The sequence below is a fragment of the Ruditapes philippinarum genome, unplaced genomic scaffold (assembly GCF_026571515.1).
Source record: "Ruditapes philippinarum isolate M1 unplaced genomic scaffold, ASM2657151v2 ctg5097_1_1_1_1, whole genome shotgun sequence".
NCBI lineage: Eukaryota > Metazoa > Mollusca > Bivalvia > Venerida > Veneridae > Ruditapes > Ruditapes philippinarum.
The window spans coordinates 33,640-56,006 of record NW_026851796.1 but is presented as its reverse complement, the minus strand read 5'-3'; the positions used below and the strand labels follow the sequence as shown (position 1 = coordinate 56,006).

At 31.9% G+C, this 22,367-nt stretch overlaps 4 protein-coding genes across 5 annotated transcripts in view; 1 reads left to right on the top strand and 3 right to left on the bottom strand.

Moving 5' to 3' along the window:
- Nucleotides 1–1,204: 1,204 nt before the first annotated feature.
- Nucleotides 1,205–4,477, bottom strand: LOC132739854 (uncharacterized). The gene is made up of 3 exons (XM_060727667.1): nucleotides 3,317–4,477; nucleotides 2,925–3,039; nucleotides 1,205–2,587 (listed from the first exon to the last, which is right to left on the bottom strand). Exons 1-3 carry the CDS (start codon nucleotides 3,602–3,604, stop codon nucleotides 1,515–1,517), a joined length of 1,476 nt encoding a protein of 491 aa, XP_060583650.1. The 5' UTR covers nucleotides 3,605–4,477; the 3' UTR covers nucleotides 1,205–1,514.
- Nucleotides 4,478–5,567: 1,090 nt separating this feature from the next.
- Nucleotides 5,568–7,595, bottom strand: LOC132739865 (uncharacterized). Of its 2 annotated transcripts, none has more exons than XM_060727687.1 (3): nucleotides 7,146–7,595; nucleotides 6,703–6,817; nucleotides 5,568–6,176 (listed from the first exon to the last, which is right to left on the bottom strand). In XM_060727687.1, the coding sequence occupies exons 1-3, from the start codon at nucleotides 7,431–7,433 to the stop codon at nucleotides 5,578–5,580; spliced, it is 1,002 nt and encodes a 333-aa protein (XP_060583670.1). In that variant the 5' UTR covers nucleotides 7,434–7,595; the 3' UTR covers nucleotides 5,568–5,577. The 2 variants fall into 2 exon arrangements, with proteins under 2 accessions (XP_060583670.1, XP_060583662.1); XM_060727679.1 differs by having other exon boundaries at nucleotides 5,568–6,488; nucleotides 7,146–7,589.
- A 2,295-nt stretch (nucleotides 7,596–9,890) lies between these two features.
- On the bottom strand, nucleotides 9,891–13,603 carry LOC132739832 (uncharacterized). The gene is made up of 3 exons (XM_060727645.1): nucleotides 12,743–13,603; nucleotides 11,787–11,901; nucleotides 9,891–10,993 (listed from the first exon to the last, which is right to left on the bottom strand). The coding sequence occupies exons 1-3, from the start codon at nucleotides 13,028–13,030 to the stop codon at nucleotides 9,891–9,893; spliced, it is 1,506 nt and encodes a 501-aa protein (XP_060583628.1). The 5' UTR covers nucleotides 13,031–13,603.
- A 3,037-nt stretch (nucleotides 13,604–16,640) lies between these two features.
- The window catches only part of LOC132739880 (SCY1-like protein 2), a 32,286-nt gene continuing 26,559 nt past the window's right edge, over nucleotides 16,641–22,367 (top strand). The window contains exons 1-3 of the mRNA XM_060727699.1: nucleotides 16,641–16,871; nucleotides 21,571–21,740; nucleotides 22,177–22,334. Coding sequence (XP_060583682.1) covers nucleotides 21,588–21,740; nucleotides 22,177–22,334 — 311 coding nt within the window. The 5' untranslated portion in view covers nucleotides 16,641–16,871; nucleotides 21,571–21,587. The remainder of the gene's footprint in view (nucleotides 16,872–21,570; nucleotides 21,741–22,176; nucleotides 22,335–22,367) is intronic.

Here is a 22,367-nt window from a genome sequence, read left to right as displayed (position 1 = left end):
TATTCTATCGATAGCTTTAAGTGAATAGATTTTATCAGCAGCATTTTAAATCAAACATGAAATGTCATCATTGGATATATCATATCAATTATCCACACATTTAAAAAATATCGCTAAAGTCGTCAAAAGAATATATACAGACAAATTAATTCAAAAATGGCAACTAGCCCATTCATGTAAGGGTTCAAATATAGAACAGAAAAAAAATATTTAAAGTTTGAAAACATGATTAGGCATATTGTATGACAATTTGCTTTATTCGGTTTTCCACTCGGAAAGAGAGGAATGCGTATATTATTTTATTTCGTGTGTAGCGGTTTGAACAAAATTTGTTCTCTCGACCACGATCACGTATATTTTTCAAATAGATGCGTAATTTTTGAAAAAATAACAATTATTATATTTTTCTCAGATCTTGTGGAGTTTTTTTAAATCCATTCACACGTTTACTATAGTTTAGGAAAAATCGCAAAATTGGAAGTTTTTTTTCTCCATCTCTGCAAGCGCCGAATATGAAATTGTTTAACTCATAATGATTTTACTTTAATAGACGAATGCTTGTAGTATTTTCCTTATGACATTTAACAAGCTTATTTCTTTTACATGCTACAAATCGATACTCATTTTTGTAAGAGTGACCAATTTTAGACTGTATATTATATCATGAACGTTTTCCTTGTACATGTTTAATGAACGTAGGATAATAACGACCTTTGTAAATATTTGTTTCTTTATTTGCAGTCATATTTAATGTATTGTAATGATGAACAAAGATTTATACGCATATTCTTTAAATGATATTTGATATGGATATATATATTTTAATGGAAAATAAACCAAAACATTATATATTCAATATTTTAGCCATACTGTTGAACATTGTGACGTTACTTAAAATAGTTGTTGCCGTTGTTTGTTATATTTGGTAATTACTAATTAGCTAAAATGTTGTGTAATATCTTTACAATACTTCGTTTAAAAAAGATATATTTAAAATATCTTAATTGGTACAAATATAAAGATATTAACAAACAAGTAGTTTTAATATTGTCTAATTAAACCCATTTATTTCGGTAATTATAATTATCGTAAAAAGGGTGTCTGAGAACTGAATTTATCTGAATCAAGGTCTGAAGTAACTTCAAAATAATGGTAAAGAAGTACATACATATATGCAGACCATTTACAAGCAGTCAGGTAGAAGCATTATCTGTTAAAACAGATTCATCATTTTGTAGAAAGTAATGAGATCATTTTACGATTATGTAACACGCAAGTTAAATTTCATTTTGAATATTTGTAAGAAAGACGATGTTTATTTTTAGATATAAATGTTGATAAATCTTCGTAAACACGGGCGCTGAATTAGGGTATACAAGCCTTATTCATGAGCAAATTTTTAATATACTGAACAAAATTCAGAACGTTTAATTGTTAAAGATATCAAGAGAGACACACAATCATCTTTATACAATTATTTCGTGTAGTGCTTCTAAGTTAGTTTAATTCGTTGGTCATCGTCTAGTAAATGAGTTAGTAGGAGGATAAAACATCTCTAGCAAATGTTGTTGCTGAGTCTCTTCTACAATTTCTATCATCAGTGATTTTTCGATTCGTTTGGTTTTCATGACTTTCAGAAGTTCCCTGTTTGCTTCTGGTGACCCTCTTTGATTGAATATTGCATGGATGGCATCCATTTGTACATCTGTCACAACGCCTTTTGCGAACAGATGGTCACAAAATGTCATTGTATCAATGCTTCTCACCAAATCTGGAAACCGCTTCTGTATGTTCAATTCATCACCTAAATCATTGGTCAATATATTCATATCTGGACATGACATTGGCCGTGGCATTGACGATGCTGATATCCGAGTTCGGACCTTCATGTTTTGAAGTTCTTGTTCTAAGTTATTGACACGTCCGGCGAGATACCTTACTACATTCTCATTGCCGCCTTCAGCCTGTGACTCGGTGCCGCTTTCAGATTGAACTTCAGATGGATTAGAAAGTGGATGTGACAAACTATCGAGCTGATCAATGGGAATAGATATTGCATTACTTGAAGCAGCATCTTCCTCAGGCATCATTGTTTGGCAATTTTCCAGTTTTACTTTTACTCTGTAAAGGTCTAGAACAATCCATACGCCATTTTTTGAGTCAATGTTTAATGTTTGTGTATTCTGTTTACCTCTCGCAGTTTTGTATTGTACAGTTTTACTATCAGACATTTTGATAGTTATAATACCATGACACTCATCTTTTTCGAAAGTTTCAATAGTTGTTAGAGGATGGTCATTTCTTCTACTCTCAGCTGCATGAAATAAATGTTTGAAATCTTTCGTAAGATGCAGTGGGTCTTTGTCATAAACATAGATTTTCAATTCGTATCGAAGGGGTTGCCTATTGCCTTCGTTCTCGGGTGCACAATGAAGATTGAATATTTGACCGACTTCCAACTGCTCTGATATGAAACATATAGATGCTGGATTTTTGCAGACAGATGCGGCGAATGTGCAATCATTTTCTAGTCTTATATTTGAACCGTGTTTGCTAGATGAAAATTTCTTGTTTTTCTGAGGTTGATCTATAAATAGATGACACAGCATTACAGATTAAACGATTTAATTCATTTGAACGAAACATTTATAACTTATTTGCTTTTAAACGTTATTGGCAATATTATTTCAGATAACATTGATTAAGATAACATTTAAGTTATTGAGGACAAAATTTCAGTTTTGTCAACTTGTGTACTATTGACAGTAAAGGTTACGACATGACGAATTTTATAGACACAGCTTTATCACTCTGTTCCAATCTTGTTCAAAAGTGTATGTCCATACCAAATCAATTCCTATCTTGTCTTTAATAAGATTATTGTATCGTTTATTATATATACCACATCAAAAATATATACCTACCCTTGGTTAAGATTTCAACAGACATATCACCATATCTTATGAAAATTGCTATCCAAAGATTTGTTTCCTTTCGTAATTTCTTTGTAGATACCTTCTCGCCAAATTTCGAAGATATCTAAAATTAAAATTAAAACGAGTTTAACAAAAACATTGCGTTTTGACTTTCATTTAGAAACTCTTAAGCCGTTTCATTATTTTCATATTGTATTTCAATAGCAACTATATTTCCTGTTCGAGACGAAACAACAATTTCATATCAAAAGGATACTCAATAAATTATTTTCCCTTTCTCTATTTTTATATTTGATTCAATTATTATAAACAATTTTTCTCAAAATATCTTACATAAATATTACCCTTTACTTATAAAACATAAAACAAAACATAATTACCTCATCCCCACTTTCTTTATAGGAAACTTCAATACAACATAATCTGCGATGAGATCGTATTTCATGTAGCGTTTTAAAACATCTTTGACTTTGTTCGTCTTTCATAAAACCAATGTCACATCGCCCGTTCCCTTCTATCTTCAACTCAATTACCTCGCCTGGATTGAGTTCTGTCTCACTACAGGCCCATCCATCAGAGGCTTTTGGAATCCAAATTGCTGATGATTTATCTCCAGAAATTTCTATATTTTCTCCGTGAACATCACTGAATTTAACTTTAGAAGACATATTAAAAACTGTATATATGGCGAGATCAACACATAAACTGCACTTATATTTTAAAATACCGCTTTATTGTAGCTACAAAGCCTATTTGTTTGTGTATTAACAAAGGTATTGTTTCAGGTATTGTATATTGATGAACAATTTGAACATTTTCCAATATAGATAGAGAAGAATATACTTGGCGTTTCATATATCCGTATTAAAGTCAAATTGTCTGAGTAATAAAGATGTCATAAAAGATAACACAACAGATTTAAGGATATGATTTTATGTTTATGTGTAAATGGTCATATAAATATATATAAAGAAATATATACAAATGTTTATCCAAAAGTTTAAGTACGAATTTTATTATTTACTTATTAATTAATACATGTGGTTAACTAACGAAAACTTCACATCTTTATCAGATGTTTAATTATAATAATCAAATAATTTCGAAAGGCCAAATAAAAGTAACAGTCACCATAGCACATGCATAAAAGGATAATGCCGCACCAGAGAATTGCGGATGGTAACGTTATTTAACTGTTTTTCGGTGTCTTCTTTCTGAATAAAAACAGTAAACATATAGTTAAAAAATGAAGTCGGAAGAAAAATGGAAAGAAAAGGCATTTATTCAATTTTGTCTAGGTCTTGTACATACGCCATTGAACTGATGATAATATTAAAGTCAACGAAAAATAAAACTCTAGTGCGGCCTATAGTGTATAAACGGTACACACGGGACAGCGAAGGATGAGAAACAATACTTGATGATGACAGATGAGTCCGTCAAGTGTTGAAATTGAAGAAAAGTGACGTTATATTCGTAAGGATTTCGAACTCTTCCCTAAATTGAAAGGCCAGTTGAAATGCAAACACTTTAATGACTTAATAGAATATTAAATTCGTGTAAGTTCATTACTGAATTTATTGCTCTCGTTGAATAAAATGATATTATGCTCGCCAGAGGCTCGCATAATATAATCTTATTCAACTTGTGCAATAAATTTAGTATTGAACTTACACTCATTCAATATCCTCTATTTACTGAAGATTAATGAAAAACAAAAAGATTCTATATTCATTCCCAAAGAATAGGTTTGAACAATAATATCGTAGGTGTGTTGAGGAGCGTTATTGAAAGTGAAAAGTGTTGTCATGTGCTTACTTTTAGACAAAACTAACATCACTACGATCTTAGGATCACATCGTTGTATACGGATTTAATCAAATATATGTAAATTATTTTGTATGTTTGTATATTAAAATGAAGTTTTCAATACGGTTTAAAGTTATATCAAAATATATAGCCACTAAGTTTCGTTTGAGTCCGGTGACACGTTTTAATTTCCTAGCATTTATCCAGGTACAACTGGATAAAGGCTCGCTTCCGATTTTATGCCCTTGTCTTATTTAAAAAGCATTCTCAAATGGAAAAGGTGTGTCAAGTGTGCAAAAACCATAACTTAAATAGGACTAAAGCACTCATTATCTAAAATAAATACCACATGTGTTTTTAATATTTCTGCATCTCGTCACATTCAAATTTATTCTTCTGAATAATTATTTGAAAATATATACTCATCAAGTGTGTAGCTTAACAAGAACATAATTTAATTGTTAATTTACAGCGAACTATTAGTGCATCAAATTATATAGCGTCTTATAAACACAATAACAGAACAAAACGTGCAGATATCACAAACGTTGATTTTTTATTTCATTCTTATGGTCACCTTTGAATACCTTTCTATTAGACGCCTTTGATTTACCATGTGTAGTTTTATTTATATTCATCAAAAAGGAAAATGCTCAGAAGAGCCGCATTTTTCGCATCTTTCTCAAATCTAAATTCCCTACCATAGACATACGTAAACACATAACTCTTGTGTCAATATAAAATTTTTAGGATGGAAAGATTGAATATTACTAGTCTTATTTGTATCTTATTCATTTAACTAATGGTTATCTTTCCTTCTTTTCTTTCTTTCTTATTCGGGATAGAAATATTTCAGCAGGTGTTGCTGACCAATTTTGTCAACAATTTCGTCTATGTCGCATTTGTTTATTTGTTTTGTACGCATTATATGTAGCAGTTCCATGTTGGCATTGACCGTGTCTTGATTGTGCAGCTTACGGATTTTATCCATTTGCTGAAATGATATTATATTACGCATCAACAAGTGTCCGCTAAAATTGATGGTATCTATGTCATGAGCAAGGTCCAAGTAGTGTGTCTGTATGTTAAACCTTTCACCGTTATTCTTTTTACAATTTGCTTTATTTGCTTCTTTTCGTTCAGAACGGAAAACACGATGTCGTTCTCGTCTGTTGTTATCATTATTTCCATTATTTTTGTTCACTGATTGTTCAGATAAGTCATTGTCTTTCTGCCTTAGATAATTACATACACTATCTACCTGATTATTTCCGCAGACATCATCAATAGATTCAGCAACTGTTTCCTGTACTTCACCAATCTTCACGCCATACAACTCGAATATAACCCAAATCCCGTTTGTAATGTCAAAGTCTAAATTTTGTGCATTTCGTTTCCCTGACGGAGTTTTGTACTCGATTCTTCTGCAATCTGAAAGGAAAATAATCAGCGTACCATCGCAATCTTGTTTTCCCAGTGTTTCAATTAGAACTAAGGGAAACTTTTGGGAACATGCTGGATCCTTGTTACTAACAAAGACTTTTAATTCGCGTTGGCAAATTTTTCGTCTACCTTCTGTTACCGGCGAACATTTGAGCAAAACTTTGCTGCCTGGTCTTATCTGTTCAGATAGGAAACACTTTGACGCCGGATTTTTGCTTATTGAGAAACATTTTGATTTTTCTTCACTTAGTCTGACATTTTTCCCTTTGTCTGTGGAACAGAACTTAGATAAGGAATCATCTAAAAGTAAATAAACATATATATTATTTTAATGAAAGAAAGATAGAAAGTGTATCTATGAGCTTATTGTTTCCTAAGTAAATTAAAACAATATTTTCAGCTTTTTAATGATATATTTTTAGAATAGATAGTGTATAGAAATTCAATTCATATATGTAAATTTAATAATATATTTTTATTTCTTGTTGCTTTTAACATTTTAAGAGTAACTTACTTTGTGACATAAGTTCAACACACAGGTCGCCGTATTGGATGCAAGCGACAATCCAAAATTTCGTCTGCTTTTCCGTTGGTATATATTCCTTTCTCTGGTCATATTCAAAACAAACCTGAAAAAATATTAAATCTAAATAAGTACTCTAAATTGTTAACAAAGATTGATGAAAATGTTTTATGAGTTGAAGTTTATTAAAAAGATATGTGGCATTTAGTTTTGTTAACTATAACCTTTCCAATAACTTGATGTCGTAAATCCATACTTGGTAATAATTAACACTAATTAGTTTTTATGCAATTTGCGTCCTAAACATAATTTGGATAGCCTAATTATGTATCTTTAATTCGACTTCTAATAAATCAGGAGACGTTAAGAACCAACATTGTGTTGAAAAATAATAACAACAGTTTATCCGTTTTTAATAAATGCTGAACACTTACCTGATTGCCAGTTTCATTGAAATGAATTTCTACAATGCATGCTTTTCGATGTACCCGTATTTCGTGTGAGTAGCTGAAGTAACATTGATCTTTACTACCCATTAACAAACCAACATCACAGCGGCCGCTACCTTCTACTTTGAATGTAATATTATCACCAGGTCGTAGTTCAGATTCACTAAATGCAAATCCACCGGAATTAACGGGTTTCCATGTAGCGACAGTTTGGTGATTTGATAATTCAATATTATCGTCACAGTCGCCACTGAATTTTATGTGTTTAGACATTTTAACCACTCTTACAGGAAAGCTCGTAAAGTTTATGCTTTTTCTCTCGTCTAGTGGGTAAATGACTGATCCTGTATAAGACAAAGGTTATTTACAAAACCGAAAGTCCTTAATTTGTTTGTTAGCAATTGTAACTAATTATTCATTGTTCTTTATAAATGCGTCATAGAACAAACAAAAGTAATGATTTGTTCTTATATCTGGTTTAAAACTTCCTTTTTCGTAGTTTGTGCAGTTTGTTCATTGCGTAAACGTATGTACCCATTTCGAGCTTGAAGTAAATGAAAAAACGATTATTACCAATTCCGATTCAGTATGAAAAGCTATCAGATAAAATTAACAAAGAGGGGTACACAAAGTCTTTATTAATGGTTAACGTCCATATACCTTTAATTGTGCGTTGAAATAACTATCAAAATTTGCTTCAGAGTAACTCTCCTTTTTTAATATGAGCAAATTGTACCAATATGAGCAAAAATATTTCGATAAAATCAAACCTGAGAAAAATGTATTTATAAGATTTAGGAAAAGTATAAAGAATCAAATTCTAGTAATAATTTACATGTTTTATTCGTTTTAATGACCGATTTTTCAGTATTTATAACTATATTTCTACCGCGTTACTAACGCAGTAAGAGCTTTTTTGCACATATTGACCTCTTAATGGTAATTTACCTGGGTTGTAAGTGCCATTGATAATGTGTAAAATGCATTCTTTTGGTAACTTCACAATATTACACTGCTAAATACATTTTCAAATTTTCATAAAATTAGCATTAATCTGGAGGCGTGCTGCTTTAAGAGCGAAGTTTATCCAGAAACGCATATAAATTATTGAAAAGAAACGCCGCTCGATCTGAAACAAAATTTTCATTGTACTTAAATAAGTTTTTTTTCATTGGTCTTTACCATTAAGATTAAAGGTATTTTTTGTAGACGGTAATTGTTGAATGGTATATTAAATCAAACAATCTGTAATTTTGACAGCATTGTACTATCAAGAACAAAGTTTTCTTAAAAATAAACAAATTTTGGGACGCGTTGTCTTTAACGTATGAAAGACTTTTAACGTAAGCAAATGTAACAAAAAAAATTATCAGACCGATTTCCATATTGTTCCGCTGTGGGTTCCCGTTGTGGATATCAAATTTGATAAAAAAAATACCCTTTTTCAAACAGTTTAGGTAGCAGTTTGCTATAAATATCTATTACGTTTTTAACCTACTTAGAGACAATGAAATTCTATTGCGTCATGAAATTTAATATGTCTTTAAGATCATTAGATAAACTTAACGATTTTTGGAGGTGGGTAATTGTCGCACGAACACAGTATATTTTAGGTTATTCGGTGATCTACTGGTGTATGACTATATCAAGTGTCCCTCCGTGTTTCATTTCAGGCACAAGCGGGCATCTAAGTAGAACCATCCACGTTCCGAAAGTAAGCTGGTTAACCGATTTAAGTTGTTTGTCGTCCTTAATAATCACTAGATTATTTCCTGATAGGATCAGTGGTACCTTTATTTATTAAGTTAACTAAGATATTAAGCTATAATGAACAGAAAGTTGTATAATTTTCTCGTATGCGTTTTCCTATGTTTTGTTTTAATTGATTACATCAAAGTTTGCAAAATCACAATTTTAATTTACACTACACAACATTCATGAGTGAATTTATTTCTATAATGTAATATTATGGGACATAACCAAAGCAATACTTACATGTTAACATTTTCCGAGTTATGTTCTTGACTGTAAAACTAATTACTTGTCCCTTTTGATATCATTTTAACTATTTTCGCCTTTTTCTGTTTTAGTTTACCTATCTGTTTCATGTCTAGATGTTTAGATTATAATGAAAATGGATTTAGCGTCGCATTCTTCTGATAATCTTCTTACTATGTTAAATACGTATATACGTTTGCTTACGTTGTATAGTTGGTTATTTTACCGATGAACTTTTCATATAAACATTTACTCTTATATTTGATCAAAGCTTTTATCACTATTTTCAGATAAACATACATTTTATAATGGCATTGGGTTATATAATTACTAGTTACACTTGCTCTGATAGACAGAAAGACAAAGAACAAATTCACAATACGCAAATTAGAAAGAAATAATCTTTTACATTAACAAAAAAAGACTCGAAAAGAACGATGCGATCTGGCTAAATTTAAGATTATCTAGATCTGAGCGACACCTATGTAGTTCACCTATCAGTCGATTAGAAGTTTCCAAGATTAATTCATCATATTCATCCATTAAGAATGTGCACATGTGCATTATAGTTAAAATGAAGCCACAGCAAAGCAACGTTTAACGGTATGAAACACATCTTTCTCAACGCTTTTTAGAATAGAACAAACTAATAATAATAAACTTTTATTTCAATTCCATGCATATGTACAGTGTGTAACGTTCTATTTTAAACATTTTATAATTATGAAGTCATTACGGTCGGGGGTAAAACAGTTTCAGTAAATGTTGTTGCTGAGTGGCATTCAATACTTCAATCATTACAGCCTTTTCTGGACGCTTTGCTTTCAGCATCTTCAATAATTCTCTGTTTGCGTCACTGTGATTTTCACGTCTCATGAGAGATTGAATTGTATCTATTTGACTTTCTGTTAAGATTTCTTTAGCGTAAAACTGATCACAGAAAGGCGTGGTGTCAATAGAATTTACAAGTTCAGGAAAATGTTTCGCAATGTTCATGTTATCTCCTAGTTCTTCAGTCAACACATTTATGTCAGGATTTGACAGCTGTCTTGGAATGTCCTGGTTTACATTAGGCGGAGCTTGTACTTTGAGTTTCTGTAATTCTTCTTCTAAATTTTTAACACGTCCTTCTAAATACTTAACATGATTCTGATTGTCACTACTGGTTACATTCAGCTGCTGTACCGCAACATCGTTCGTTGGAGTTTGTGCTGCTGCAAGTTGATGTCCCATTTCATCTTCTGGTGGCACCGCGGTCGCACGTGGTGGCATTGCTACGCTATCTGGCTGATCAAAATGTAACTGAGTTGGTGTTTCTTTCAATTCTCCTGATACAGTTGTATCTTTACTGGATTTCATTCTTACACGGTACAAGCTAAACACGACCCAAACGCCATGTTTTGCACTAAACTCAAGGATTTGGCTGTTTTGTTTACCTCTTGCTGTTTTATATTCTACAGTGTTATTATTTGAAAGGGTCATATATATGTTTCCATTACAGTCATCTTTTTCAAAACTTTCGATAGTTGTGAGAGGTGGGTTGACTTCTTCTCCTTCCTCCAAGGCATCAAAAAGATGTTTATATTCGTCTCTAAATAATGTTGGATCTTTTTCGCAGACCTGTAGTTTAAAATCATATCGGCTAGGTAACCGTTCCCCTTCTTTCTCTGGTGCACATGTCAGATTAAGAACTTCTTTAACTTGAAGACGTTCAGCAAGGAAGCAAATTGAGGCTGGATTCCTGTGAACAGATGATGCCTTTGTGTTGTCGTCTTCTAGTTTTATGTTTTTCCCATATGTGTTTGCAGAAAACTTCAAGTTACTCACCGTAGGCTCTGGAAAATATAGCAAAAAAACCCATTACATTTGCTTTACAAGATTTCTTCAGGAGGTTTATATTTTTTGAATATATACAAGGTATATACACGTCAATTAAATTCAGGCTTTTCAGACAGGGTGAGCTTCTTGTATTACATAATTCATAAGTCATAATATGAATTGTTTGATGTTAATAAACACTTTCAAATTTGATTCTAACATAAATTAACGACAAATTTTGTTTTGTTAATCTGCCTTCCAAATTTCTATTAATAACGTGATTAATGGCTGTGTCGTTATTGGGCATGTTTATGTTTTGTTGCCTTTTTAATGTTTATTTTATTTTTGTTGTTGTTGTTGTTTCGTCGCACCAACACAGTTATGTTAGATGGTGGTTGTCGAGCTTTATTGGAGGAGGAAAACCTCAGATGCCCTTCAGTATATTATTTCAGACAAGAACGGGCACCTGGATAGAGCCACAGTCATTACGTAAGCTTTCCAGTTTAATTGCTCCTATTCTCACATGAAAGTCGGGAGAATATATGATCGGCTTTTCTATATAATTAATTGGAGCCTTTCCATCTATCTAAACAGAAAATTGTAAAAGCTGTCCGGAATTAACGAAAGTTAATAAAATATTTATGAACCTTATTTATCAATGTTTACATGAACTTTCATTGATATTATATTTTTTCCTTATCAAGATCACCGTTCAAAAATACTAATGTTACAAATGACAAACAAATTATTTTCAAATAAAAGTTGACAAAGATAAGATAATTTATCGGAAATTTAAAAAAACAACTCAACCTTTTGTTAAAAGTTCGACAGACATATCACCATATCGTATATACACGGCTATCCAATATGTTGCATTCGTCTCAACTTTCTTTTTGAACGTTTTTTCAGCGAACCTTGATGAAATCTGGAAATAAAAAATATATATAAATGCTTCATATATAGAATCGACTTATTCTTCTTATATACACCTACATGGAATTATCATAATTAACGGGCTTCTATAAAAATTCTGCAGTTATAATTATTGTTGATGATGAGCATAAGCTATGTGCATGTTGACAAGAACGTTTACAGAATTGTGTTATATCTTTTATAACGTTAACTTAATGTATTTTATATTTTCTGAAGGATCTCAATTTTAAATGTTTTGTAAATACAGGTCGTTTTCATAGAATGTTAAGAATAGACGGTTCTCGTAGGCTTGATCTTTCTTTGTCCTTTGAGAAGCTCTGTTCTACGAACCATTCAAACCACCCCTGTATATCTTTTAAAGCAGCATGCCTCCAGAGTCATGCTAATTTTCATGAAAATTTTGAAAAATGTATTTAAAAGTAAAATATTGTGAAATGAACAAAGAAAGTAATATACATTGCATACGGCACTTACTATCTATGTAAATTACCAGAAAAGATGTCAAAATATGCAAAAATGGCCCTTACTGCGTTAATTACGCAGTAGAAATATGGTGATAAACACTGCAAAACAAGTCATTAATAGCAAAAAACATGTAAATTATTACTTGAATCTTGAATCGTTTTACATTTCTTAAAATATCCTTGAAATATTTTGACTCATCTGGAGGCATGGAATTTTAAAGCATACGTAACATATGTAGGACTTGTACATAACATCTTAACGGAAGCGGAAGTGTATATCTGAAAACGAAAGTGGCATGACTTAAGATAAATTTTACGTTTTTGTTGGATTATTTTTACATTATATGCATTTTGTCTGCGTATATTTACCTCATCACCGCTGTCTTTTGAAGTCATTTCAATATGACACGTTCTCCTATGTGCCCTAATCTCATTTAATGTTTTGAAAGTACATGGGCTTTGCTCTTCTTTCATAAAGCCTATGTCGCACCGTCCACTCCCTTGAACTTTCACCTGTATAACGTCCCCTGGTTTAAATATCTGCTCGCAACAAGCCCAACCACTAGAATTCTTCGGTATCCAAATGGCTGTTGATTTGTCTTCGGAAATTTTGACATTTTCACCGCATATCTCAGAAAATTTTATATCAACAGACATACTTAGAATGTCATAAATATAAATATTTGTTGCCAAAATAATGTGTTACTTATAATTTTTTTATTAAATTCAATTATTTTTCACGTTTCGTTAAATTATATTTGTTATAATATCACGTCTAAATGTTTTGTCAAAAAATATTATGTCATAATCAAAACCGAAACAAGAGCTCCGTAGTCTTAAAATCGAAAGTAGGATTCCAATTTTTCATATTATTTAGAAGTAAATCCTTTTAAACAATATATATATACACACAAGTGTTTCTATTTTTTTTAGAAGAAAAACATTATAAACTAATTCATAGTCATAAAGTTATAAACCTTAACATTTGAAAAAAAGAATACAATTATTGGTAAAATTTGATATCTTAATTTATGAAAAGTCTTATGTAGTATGCATATTACACGAATTACACTACTTCCTTGTTCAGAAATATTATTGGCTGGGTTAAACGCACGTACTTGTCTGTAATGTGTTCGGTCCGGGGTTATATATAAGTACGTTGAATGCATAAAATTCGAGAGTTGATAATGATTCGTAGGAAACTTGTCATTATGCAAAAACGCATCTGGTACGTGCGTTAGCAAATTTATATAAATGTACAAAATTGCGCACTGCAAAAAAGATCTATACATAATATTTGAAAGTTGAAAATTATTAGTCTGCAAAAAATGCATATGTTGCAAGTCAAGGGAAGAAATATTCGAACATTTATATATCGTTTGCTCAAGTTTCACGAAAATACATTGATCAAAAGTTTTTGTTGTCTGATTATTTATTTATTTATTTACTTATTTATTTACTTATTTATTTTTTTATTTATTGATTTGTATAATAAACTAACGCAGCGCTTACATTCCAACTCAGGTCGTGACAACGTCAGTTGTATATTTTGATTGTTATTTCTATATAATATGTCTGCATCTTTGCCCTGTGAACCCTTTGATGGAATGTGTCAGCATAGAACGCTTAATTGAAATGCCAAAATGGCATCGAGTGCAGCATCTTCGAGTTCATTTAAATACAGGCATGTGAAGCGTTGCACTATTTTTTAAAAAAAACACTTAGCTAGGTTTAAGAAGCACGAAAAACCCATGGAGAGAGGGCTGGTAAGTATGGTTTGAGCAACAAGTTAAACTGGCAAGGTCGTCTACATTTCATTGTTAATAGGTTATACATGTCAGAAGGCATGATCATCTGTGACATTTTGATGTTGATGTCGCTATTTTAGTAACAATTATTACCGTAGATAATGTTATTTTTGTTATTATCATTAATCTGTGTTATTATTATTATTATTATTCGGTGTTCACAGATTTGCCTCTAGGGACTGCATGGCAGAGTACATGTACATAGTATATAGGCGAGTATGGTAAGTGTCCAAGAATTTCAGCGACGATTTGAAATGACAATGTCGTCTTCATCTCAGTAGACTGACATCAAGGCTAGCTTATTGCAAATAGGTTCTCCAAGTCACAAGGTTTAATCATCAATTCTGTGAATTTTTTATATCGAGCTCGTTAATTCTAGTAACAATTTAACATATGTTGTTGCTGATATGATTATAGTGAATTTGTTTATCTACTGTGATAACAGTTTTCTCAAAACGCATGAATCAGGGATGTAAATATATATACTGAACCAAAAAAGAAAGTTTCGCAAAGTATGTGCCAGTTGTTCAAGGGCACAGACACTTGAGGTTTGGAGCTCAAAACGCCTTTAAAATCCATATAAAATGCATATTTGTCAATCCCAGCACATTTACTGATCATATATATCAAAAAAACTTAATATAAGCCATTTTGAAAAAATTTCATATTTCAACATCTATAATGTATTATTATAGATGTTGAAATGTGAAAATTTTTTCAAAACGGCTTATATTAAGTTTTTTGATATATGATCAGTACATGTGCTGGGATTGACAAATATGCATTTTATTTGGATTTTAAAGGCGTATTGAGCTCCATACCCCAAGTGTCTGTGTTCAAGGGTACCACTTAGATGTACACACTTGTATACATGTAGTAGCTTGTAAAACTCGTTTTGTTTGCAAAATCGGTCAGCTAATCCCCGTATAAAAGCCCGATTTGTTTATTCAACGTAAAAATCGAGTTTCAAAAGGATTGAAAAACTGTACTAACATATATCTACATTCAAACTTGGAGAAAGTTTCTTCTTTGTTTCAGTATATATACACTTCCTTTCAAGATCGAGTTTTACTAGTTGTGTCGCAGTACTGACACGCGAAATCATTTTAATCTAACCTGTTTTTCGGGGCTTAAGATTTAATGTACATGATGTACGCCCTACCTGGCGATTACAAGCAGGTAAAACATCCAATCACTATAAAGTACGTACAATACCATAGGCACTTGGTTTCGGGATAAAAATCCCATTTGAGAGGGTCGTACATGTAGAACTCAAATTTATAATTGAATGTAACGATTTTATATATAGTATGACAATTTTTGTACCAAAAGTTTCATTTGTTGTTTTCTTTCTTGTTTCAAAGCGTTAGTACCGTGAACTAAGAGGAGCACAGTATATATGTCTCTTTTCTAAAACCTTCATTTTTCCGATGTTACTAAAAACACCTAGTAACGTTCGAAGTTAACGGGTTTAGACTAAAGACAATTAACTCCGTTAAAAAATCGCTACATTCAATTGAATGAGTTCTACAAACCTTTCAAAAGGGTTTATATCACGAAACCAAATGCCTATATATATGTACATGTACAGTACCTTTAGTGGTTGCTAGGTTTGGTGTACGGACATAATCCGGGTTCGCATACCCGGACAAAGTCTCCTCCATGGATGGACATAATCCCCTTCATGTTTTTGCAAGACTGGACAAAATCCCCTTACCTACCCGGACAAAATCGGCTTCAAATGCATTATTATGCCCCATAAAAATTGATGAATAATGTATTATTATGCTCCATAAAAATTGATGAATAATGAACTTATGTATCAAGTTACCCTTTATAATTAAATAAGCTTGATAAGACATATTTTTTTATTTGTTCAGATCAATTGTCAACCAAATTATCATTAAAAACAATTAAATTAGTTTAGCAGTGTTCTTTAAAATTGTGGTAAATTATCAACTGCATAACAAATATAATTAAAGTGGAATAATAAGACAAAGTGTGTTTTTCATTATTGTTGAAGTTTTAAAAGTCAAATCATCAATGCCATCATTTTATTTATTAAAACTATTCTTATAATTTCAAAAACACTATTTTAACTCGTCTATAAATTCTAAAAGATGGTGAGGAAGAAATGAATTGTGCAACACTGTCCATCTAGCAAGGCCTTAGCAGTATAGAACTGATGTTGAGAATTAAGTACTAGCAATCACCACACAGCATAATGCAGTATGTTGCTCTCATATAAGAAAATTTATCTGAGGGGGATTTTGTCCTAGGTAGCAATTTTATTGAGGGGATTTTGTCCACTTCAAAATTTCACACATGAAGGGGATTATGTCCAGATATACAAGATAAACAAAAATGCATGAAGGGGATTTTGTCCGAAGGGGGTTTTGTCTGACATTCGCAAGGCTTATTCATAACAGTGAGTAGACTTGTTTATTATACTGCGATGAAGGTATATTTTGTTTTTACACGCAGACGAATCTACAGCGTGTCCAACTTTCGATCAGTGACGTTAACACTACTGTATGGCAGAGATGTATGTCTCTGTGTATGGTAACGCATCATCTTGTTCAATTTGTTGGATTCCATCCATCTAAATAGAAGATGACATTGGGAAAGTTAGTCGTTAATAATTTAGCCAAAGCTGGTTCTGACACTTGTCGAGTAAAAATAATAAATCGGTAATATCTATAAATTTAACGATCTTTTAAATAAAACAAATGCATGAAACAAATTTAAGATAAATTATTTTATGAATACGCTAAACAATATTCATTTATTTTCCATTTTAGATCATTTTGGTGTTTTTCAATTTTTGTCTGAGAATCGGATGAAATATATTCGGATACCAAACGTTTCTCGTGCAAATTAAACAGATTTAAATATGCTAAACGTACTTTCTATTTTACCTTTATCAACTCATGGCGAAGTTTATGTCACACTCACCTTGCAACAAAATATTTCATAAAAATGAGGCCACCGTAGCATAATTTTGCATGCAGATAAGTAAGGTTAGGCCTTCCGGGGAAAATAGGAGAATTGATGCCAGACTCCTAATGTTTTACAAGATTGTGCATGGATTGTTTGCAGTGCCCATACCCACCTATGTTCAGCCTTCCCTCTGTCTCACCGACACTCACACCCTCTTTCCTTCAGACAGATTCCCACTCCATGTAATTACTACAAATGTTATTTTTTTTGGAAACTGTAGACCTCTGGAACTCACCGCCATCTGAACTTGTGCAGCTCAACCAGTTTAAACAGGGAGTTACCTCTCTTCCCAACCATGTTTGAAATGAAAATATTGTTATTATCTGTTTTAGCTGTATGCTTTCTCTTTTTAACTAACACTATCAACTTCTTATTTCAACTCTCACAAATACATGTACAGTATTACTTTTATTCTCCTTTACATTTCTTCTTTTAAACTCTCGCATAGACACGCACCTGCACATAATACTTGAAAGAAGGTGTTGCAGTATAATTTACTATAAATAGATAGATAGATAGAAAAATAAACTTCAAATATTATTTTCCATGACATTAATTATTGGCCAAACAAGCTTACTTGTTCGAATTATGGTTGTTGAGGGATATACTATAGACAATGGTGGGCAGCACAAAATACCAAAATATATCAATCTTGATGTAGCCAGACCTGTTTTTTGATGAAGGCAAATTAGGGTAGTTCGGGTGCATGCTCATCTGGAAAATTCTTTTTACCTAGAACATCTGTTGTGTGTTTTGGAGCACTTTAAGGCAAGCTTTTTATTCAATGTAGTCAAATGACATGTCACATTTGTTTATGAATATGTATCAAAGCAAAACCATTTAATGTAGCAGCCTCCAAGGACCATACATGTAGCTGATTTAGTGCAAGTTTTCAGTCTTCGGAGTGCACTAAAGCTTCTTTCACATGATGATGAACATGACCTAATAGGTAAACTTAGTATTGAATGAAAATTGTGTAAATGTTTTGATAATAACCTAAATAGGTTTTATCACATATTTCAGAACCTTTTTGGAGGGACTTCGGATTTTTAACATTTTGATATAAATTTTTCAATCTTATGAGCTCTGTTTTGTGTAATGTGTCTAATAGTGCTGTTTCTAAGATGATGAGATCATCCTCGTGGGATAAGTAATCAAGTCAACCATTTTGATTGTTTATGAGAATAGGGGTAATTGGACAGACTATGCTTTTATGGGGTGTTATTAGCAACAGATATATACAATTATATTATAATCAGACCTGGGGATGATTACATTGATCAGTAATTGATTTAATTACAATTACTTTCAGATTTTACTGTAATTGATTACAATTGATTACTAAGACTTGCCTCTGTAATCAATTAAATTACAATTACTTTGAGAAAGTAATTGATTGATAATTGATTACATTCCATGTATAACTATAAACAAAGTTTCTTAATGCTATTTAATATATAGAGGATATAGAATGAGTGTAAGTTCAATACTGAATTTATTGCACGAGTTGAATAAAATTATATTATGCGAGCCTCTGGCGAGCATAATATTATTTTATTCAACGAGTGCAATAAATTCAGTAATGGTCTTACACGAATTTAATATTCTATTTATCACATGCCCAAAAAAAGACCATTTAAAGTGAAATAATAATCATTTTCCATTGACGCGCCTATAGTATAACGCTAACATTTAGCGCGTCTTTACAATATGTTTGTGTAACGCTAATGACGTCACGTCAAAATATATGCACGGCCGTGCAATACCATATTTACGGAGTCGCAAAATCGGCACGGGTGTGTGATAAATACTTTATATACATTATATACACAAAGGATTTCCAGCTCATCAACAGTCATCATTTTAACACACTTTTAGTTCCTGTCACATCACTTTATCATATTTTAGCATTGCACTTTAGCATCATAAGTTCATGAAACCGTCTATCAGTCAGACTGCATCTAACAGGACGGAAAATTTTACCTGCAACACTAAACAAACGCTCTACAGGGGCCAATGATGCAGGGATGGTCCTCAGTCTTCTTGGTGTAGGTTTCATAATGAGCTCTCTGCAACAGAAATTTTTAAAAGTGTCAATTGTACAGTATACTGTATGCAGGTGTTAAAACAGGTGTGAAAACAATAAATTTTTATATGGGAATTCAAAGAGACAATAGACTTTACAAAGAAATTATCAGTTTTTTTACAAACACTTCAATGGTACAACAGTATCCATTATAATATAGACACATTGTCTATCAGCTTACAAAATAACTGTTGCATATAATTAAGATATGGTACATGTAATATGCATCTGACATAAACTCTAGAATATACAAAGTAAAGAAGTTATCTACATTGTTTGAAACTTTTTAAAACATGGTTTAACCAAAATATGTGAAACAAAATTTAACATACCTTTATGTGGGTAATGAAATTTGAATGTGACTTAGTGTTTCCATTTATCTTCTTAGGGCACAATTTGCACTGTGCTGTCACATTTCCAGATGTTTCTTTAGGAAATTCAAAGACATCATAAATCCAATGATTTGACATTTTGATTAGAATACCAGCCAAACAATGATGTCTATCTTTCAGTTAGAATTTGGTTAACTGTATGGATTAAAACTTATTTCTTCATTGTGAGTGATGTCTTAAAATGTCTCACTTGATATTTTACTACCTTAGTTAAACTGTAACATGTGAAATAAATCATTTGAATTTCAATAGTTTCATGTAAAATCTGAAAGTAATCAATATCAATCAAATTGTAATCATAATTACAGACTGGATTATAATTTATAATCCATTTGTGTAATGCTGTTGCTATTGATAATCACACTATTACATTTATGACAATAAAGAATAACAATTATAATATAACATTATACATGTATTTTATTATTTCCAAAATGTAAAGAAAATTGACACATAACATGCTAATGGTTATTTATTATTCATGTAGTGAAATAGATAATTACAAAACAATACAATGCAATACAACAACAAAAACAGAAACATTAAAATCATACACTTTTCAAATTATGTTTTTACTTAAAAAAAGTTAAAAATCACAATAAATGAAAAAGGTTACTAAGGGTGGTTCAGTACCATACAATTTTATATCATGAACGTTTTAATTAATATGCTTTTACATTTATATCTTTGATAAATAAAAACAAGCAAAAAAAAAAGCAATATAAAAACAATTAATTGGAAACAAAATACATTATATACGAAAAACTAATATATCTTATATGAACTACCTTTTTCATCTAGAGAAATCGACCCATTTTTAGCTCGACTATTCGATAAGAATAAGTAGAGCTATTGCAGTCACCCGAGCGTCGGCGTCGGCGTAACCACTTCTGTTAAAGTTTTTGTAATAGTTCAAATATTTTCAAAGTCCATCGACATATGGCTTTGAAACTTTGCACACTTGTTCACCATCATGACCCCAACCTGTAGACAGGAGGAGGTAACTCTATCAAGCATTTTGACAGAATTATGCCCCTTTTTCGACTTAGAATTTACGTTAAAGTTTTTGTAATAGTTCAAATATTTTCAAAGTCCATTGACATATGGCTTTGAAACTTTGCACACTTGTTCACCATCATGACCCCAACCTGTCAACAGGAGGAGGTAACTCTATCAAGCATTTTGACAGAATTATGCCCCTTTTTCGTCTTAGAATTTACGTTAAAGTTTTTGTAATAGTTCAAATATTTTCAAAGTCCATTGACATATGGCTTTTGAAACTTTGCACACACTTGTTCAACATCATGACCCCAACCTGTAAACAGGAGGAGGTAACTCTATCAAGCATTTTGACAGAATTATGCCCCTTTTCGACTTAGAATTTACGTTAAAGTTTTTGTAATAGTTCAAATATTTTCAAAGTCCATTGACATATGGCTTTGAAACTTTGCACACTTGTTCAACATCATGACCCCAACCTGTAAACAGGAGGAGGTAACTCTATCAAGCATTTTGACAGAATTATGCCCCTTTTTCGACTTAGAATTTACGTTAAAGTTTTTGTAATAGTTCAAATATTTTCAAAGTCCATTGACATATGGCTTTGAAACTTTGCACACTTGTTCACCATCATGACCCCAACCTGTCAACAGGAGGAGGTAACTCTATCAAGCATTTTTTTTTACTATCAAGCACTAAGAATAGTCGAGCGTTGCTGTCCTACCGACAGCTCTTGTTACAAATAATTATTGAATGACTGGCACTGACGGGGCCAGTAAATATGATACAATGTACTATTCGCTGGTCTCTAGTAAATCCGGTCAAAATAGACTGGAGGCTACCGGACCGGAGAATAGTATATCCAGCTATAAAGGCCTAAAGTGAAATGAGATGATATTTTCTTACTTACAGTCTGGTAAATACCAGAAATGGATATGTTCAATAAGCTGAAAAGTGCTGTATCGAGTGCACTTCCTGGTAACCCATTGTCTAAGGACTTCGAAGTGTATGGACAAATTGGTACAGCTGGACCAGGCCTGCTATGGAAAATATACAGTGGCATGAAAAGAACTACAAAACAGGTATATATTTTAATTCGTGAACTACTGAATTTCTTAAATGAACTTATCAAGCTTCTTCTTTTAAAACTATATTTTGGAACTGTCCATTATCATTTGTGTGGAAATCGAGATCAACCATAAGACCTCGGCCAGAAACGTGGGTACAGTGTAGACTGATCTGGCACTATAAATGTGGCAAAAGTGTATCACTTATAATTATAGAAGGAAAAAGATTCATGAAAGTATTTGGGACCATGATATGATGATGAATTCATATTTTTTAACAATGTCAACTCAAATAGAATTTAACTACAATTAGAACAAAAAAAATTTGTTTTGGGCTCAAGGATAGCATGCCCTCTGTTGGGTGAAGTTACTTTATAAAACAAATGGGATTCAATAAATATTTCAATTTGCTAATCATGAAAGTGCAGCCATCATTTTTATTTTATTTCAGGATGCCGCAATATTTCTGTTCGAAAAGAAAAGTATAGAGAAATATTCGCGTAGAGATAAGGAACTGATATTGGATGCCTTGCGTCGAGGGGCGTCTCAACTTACACGGCTTAGACATCCAAAAATATTATCTGTTATGCAACCACTGGAAGAGTCCAGGTAAACTTATTAAAGAATTAAATTTATGCTTTA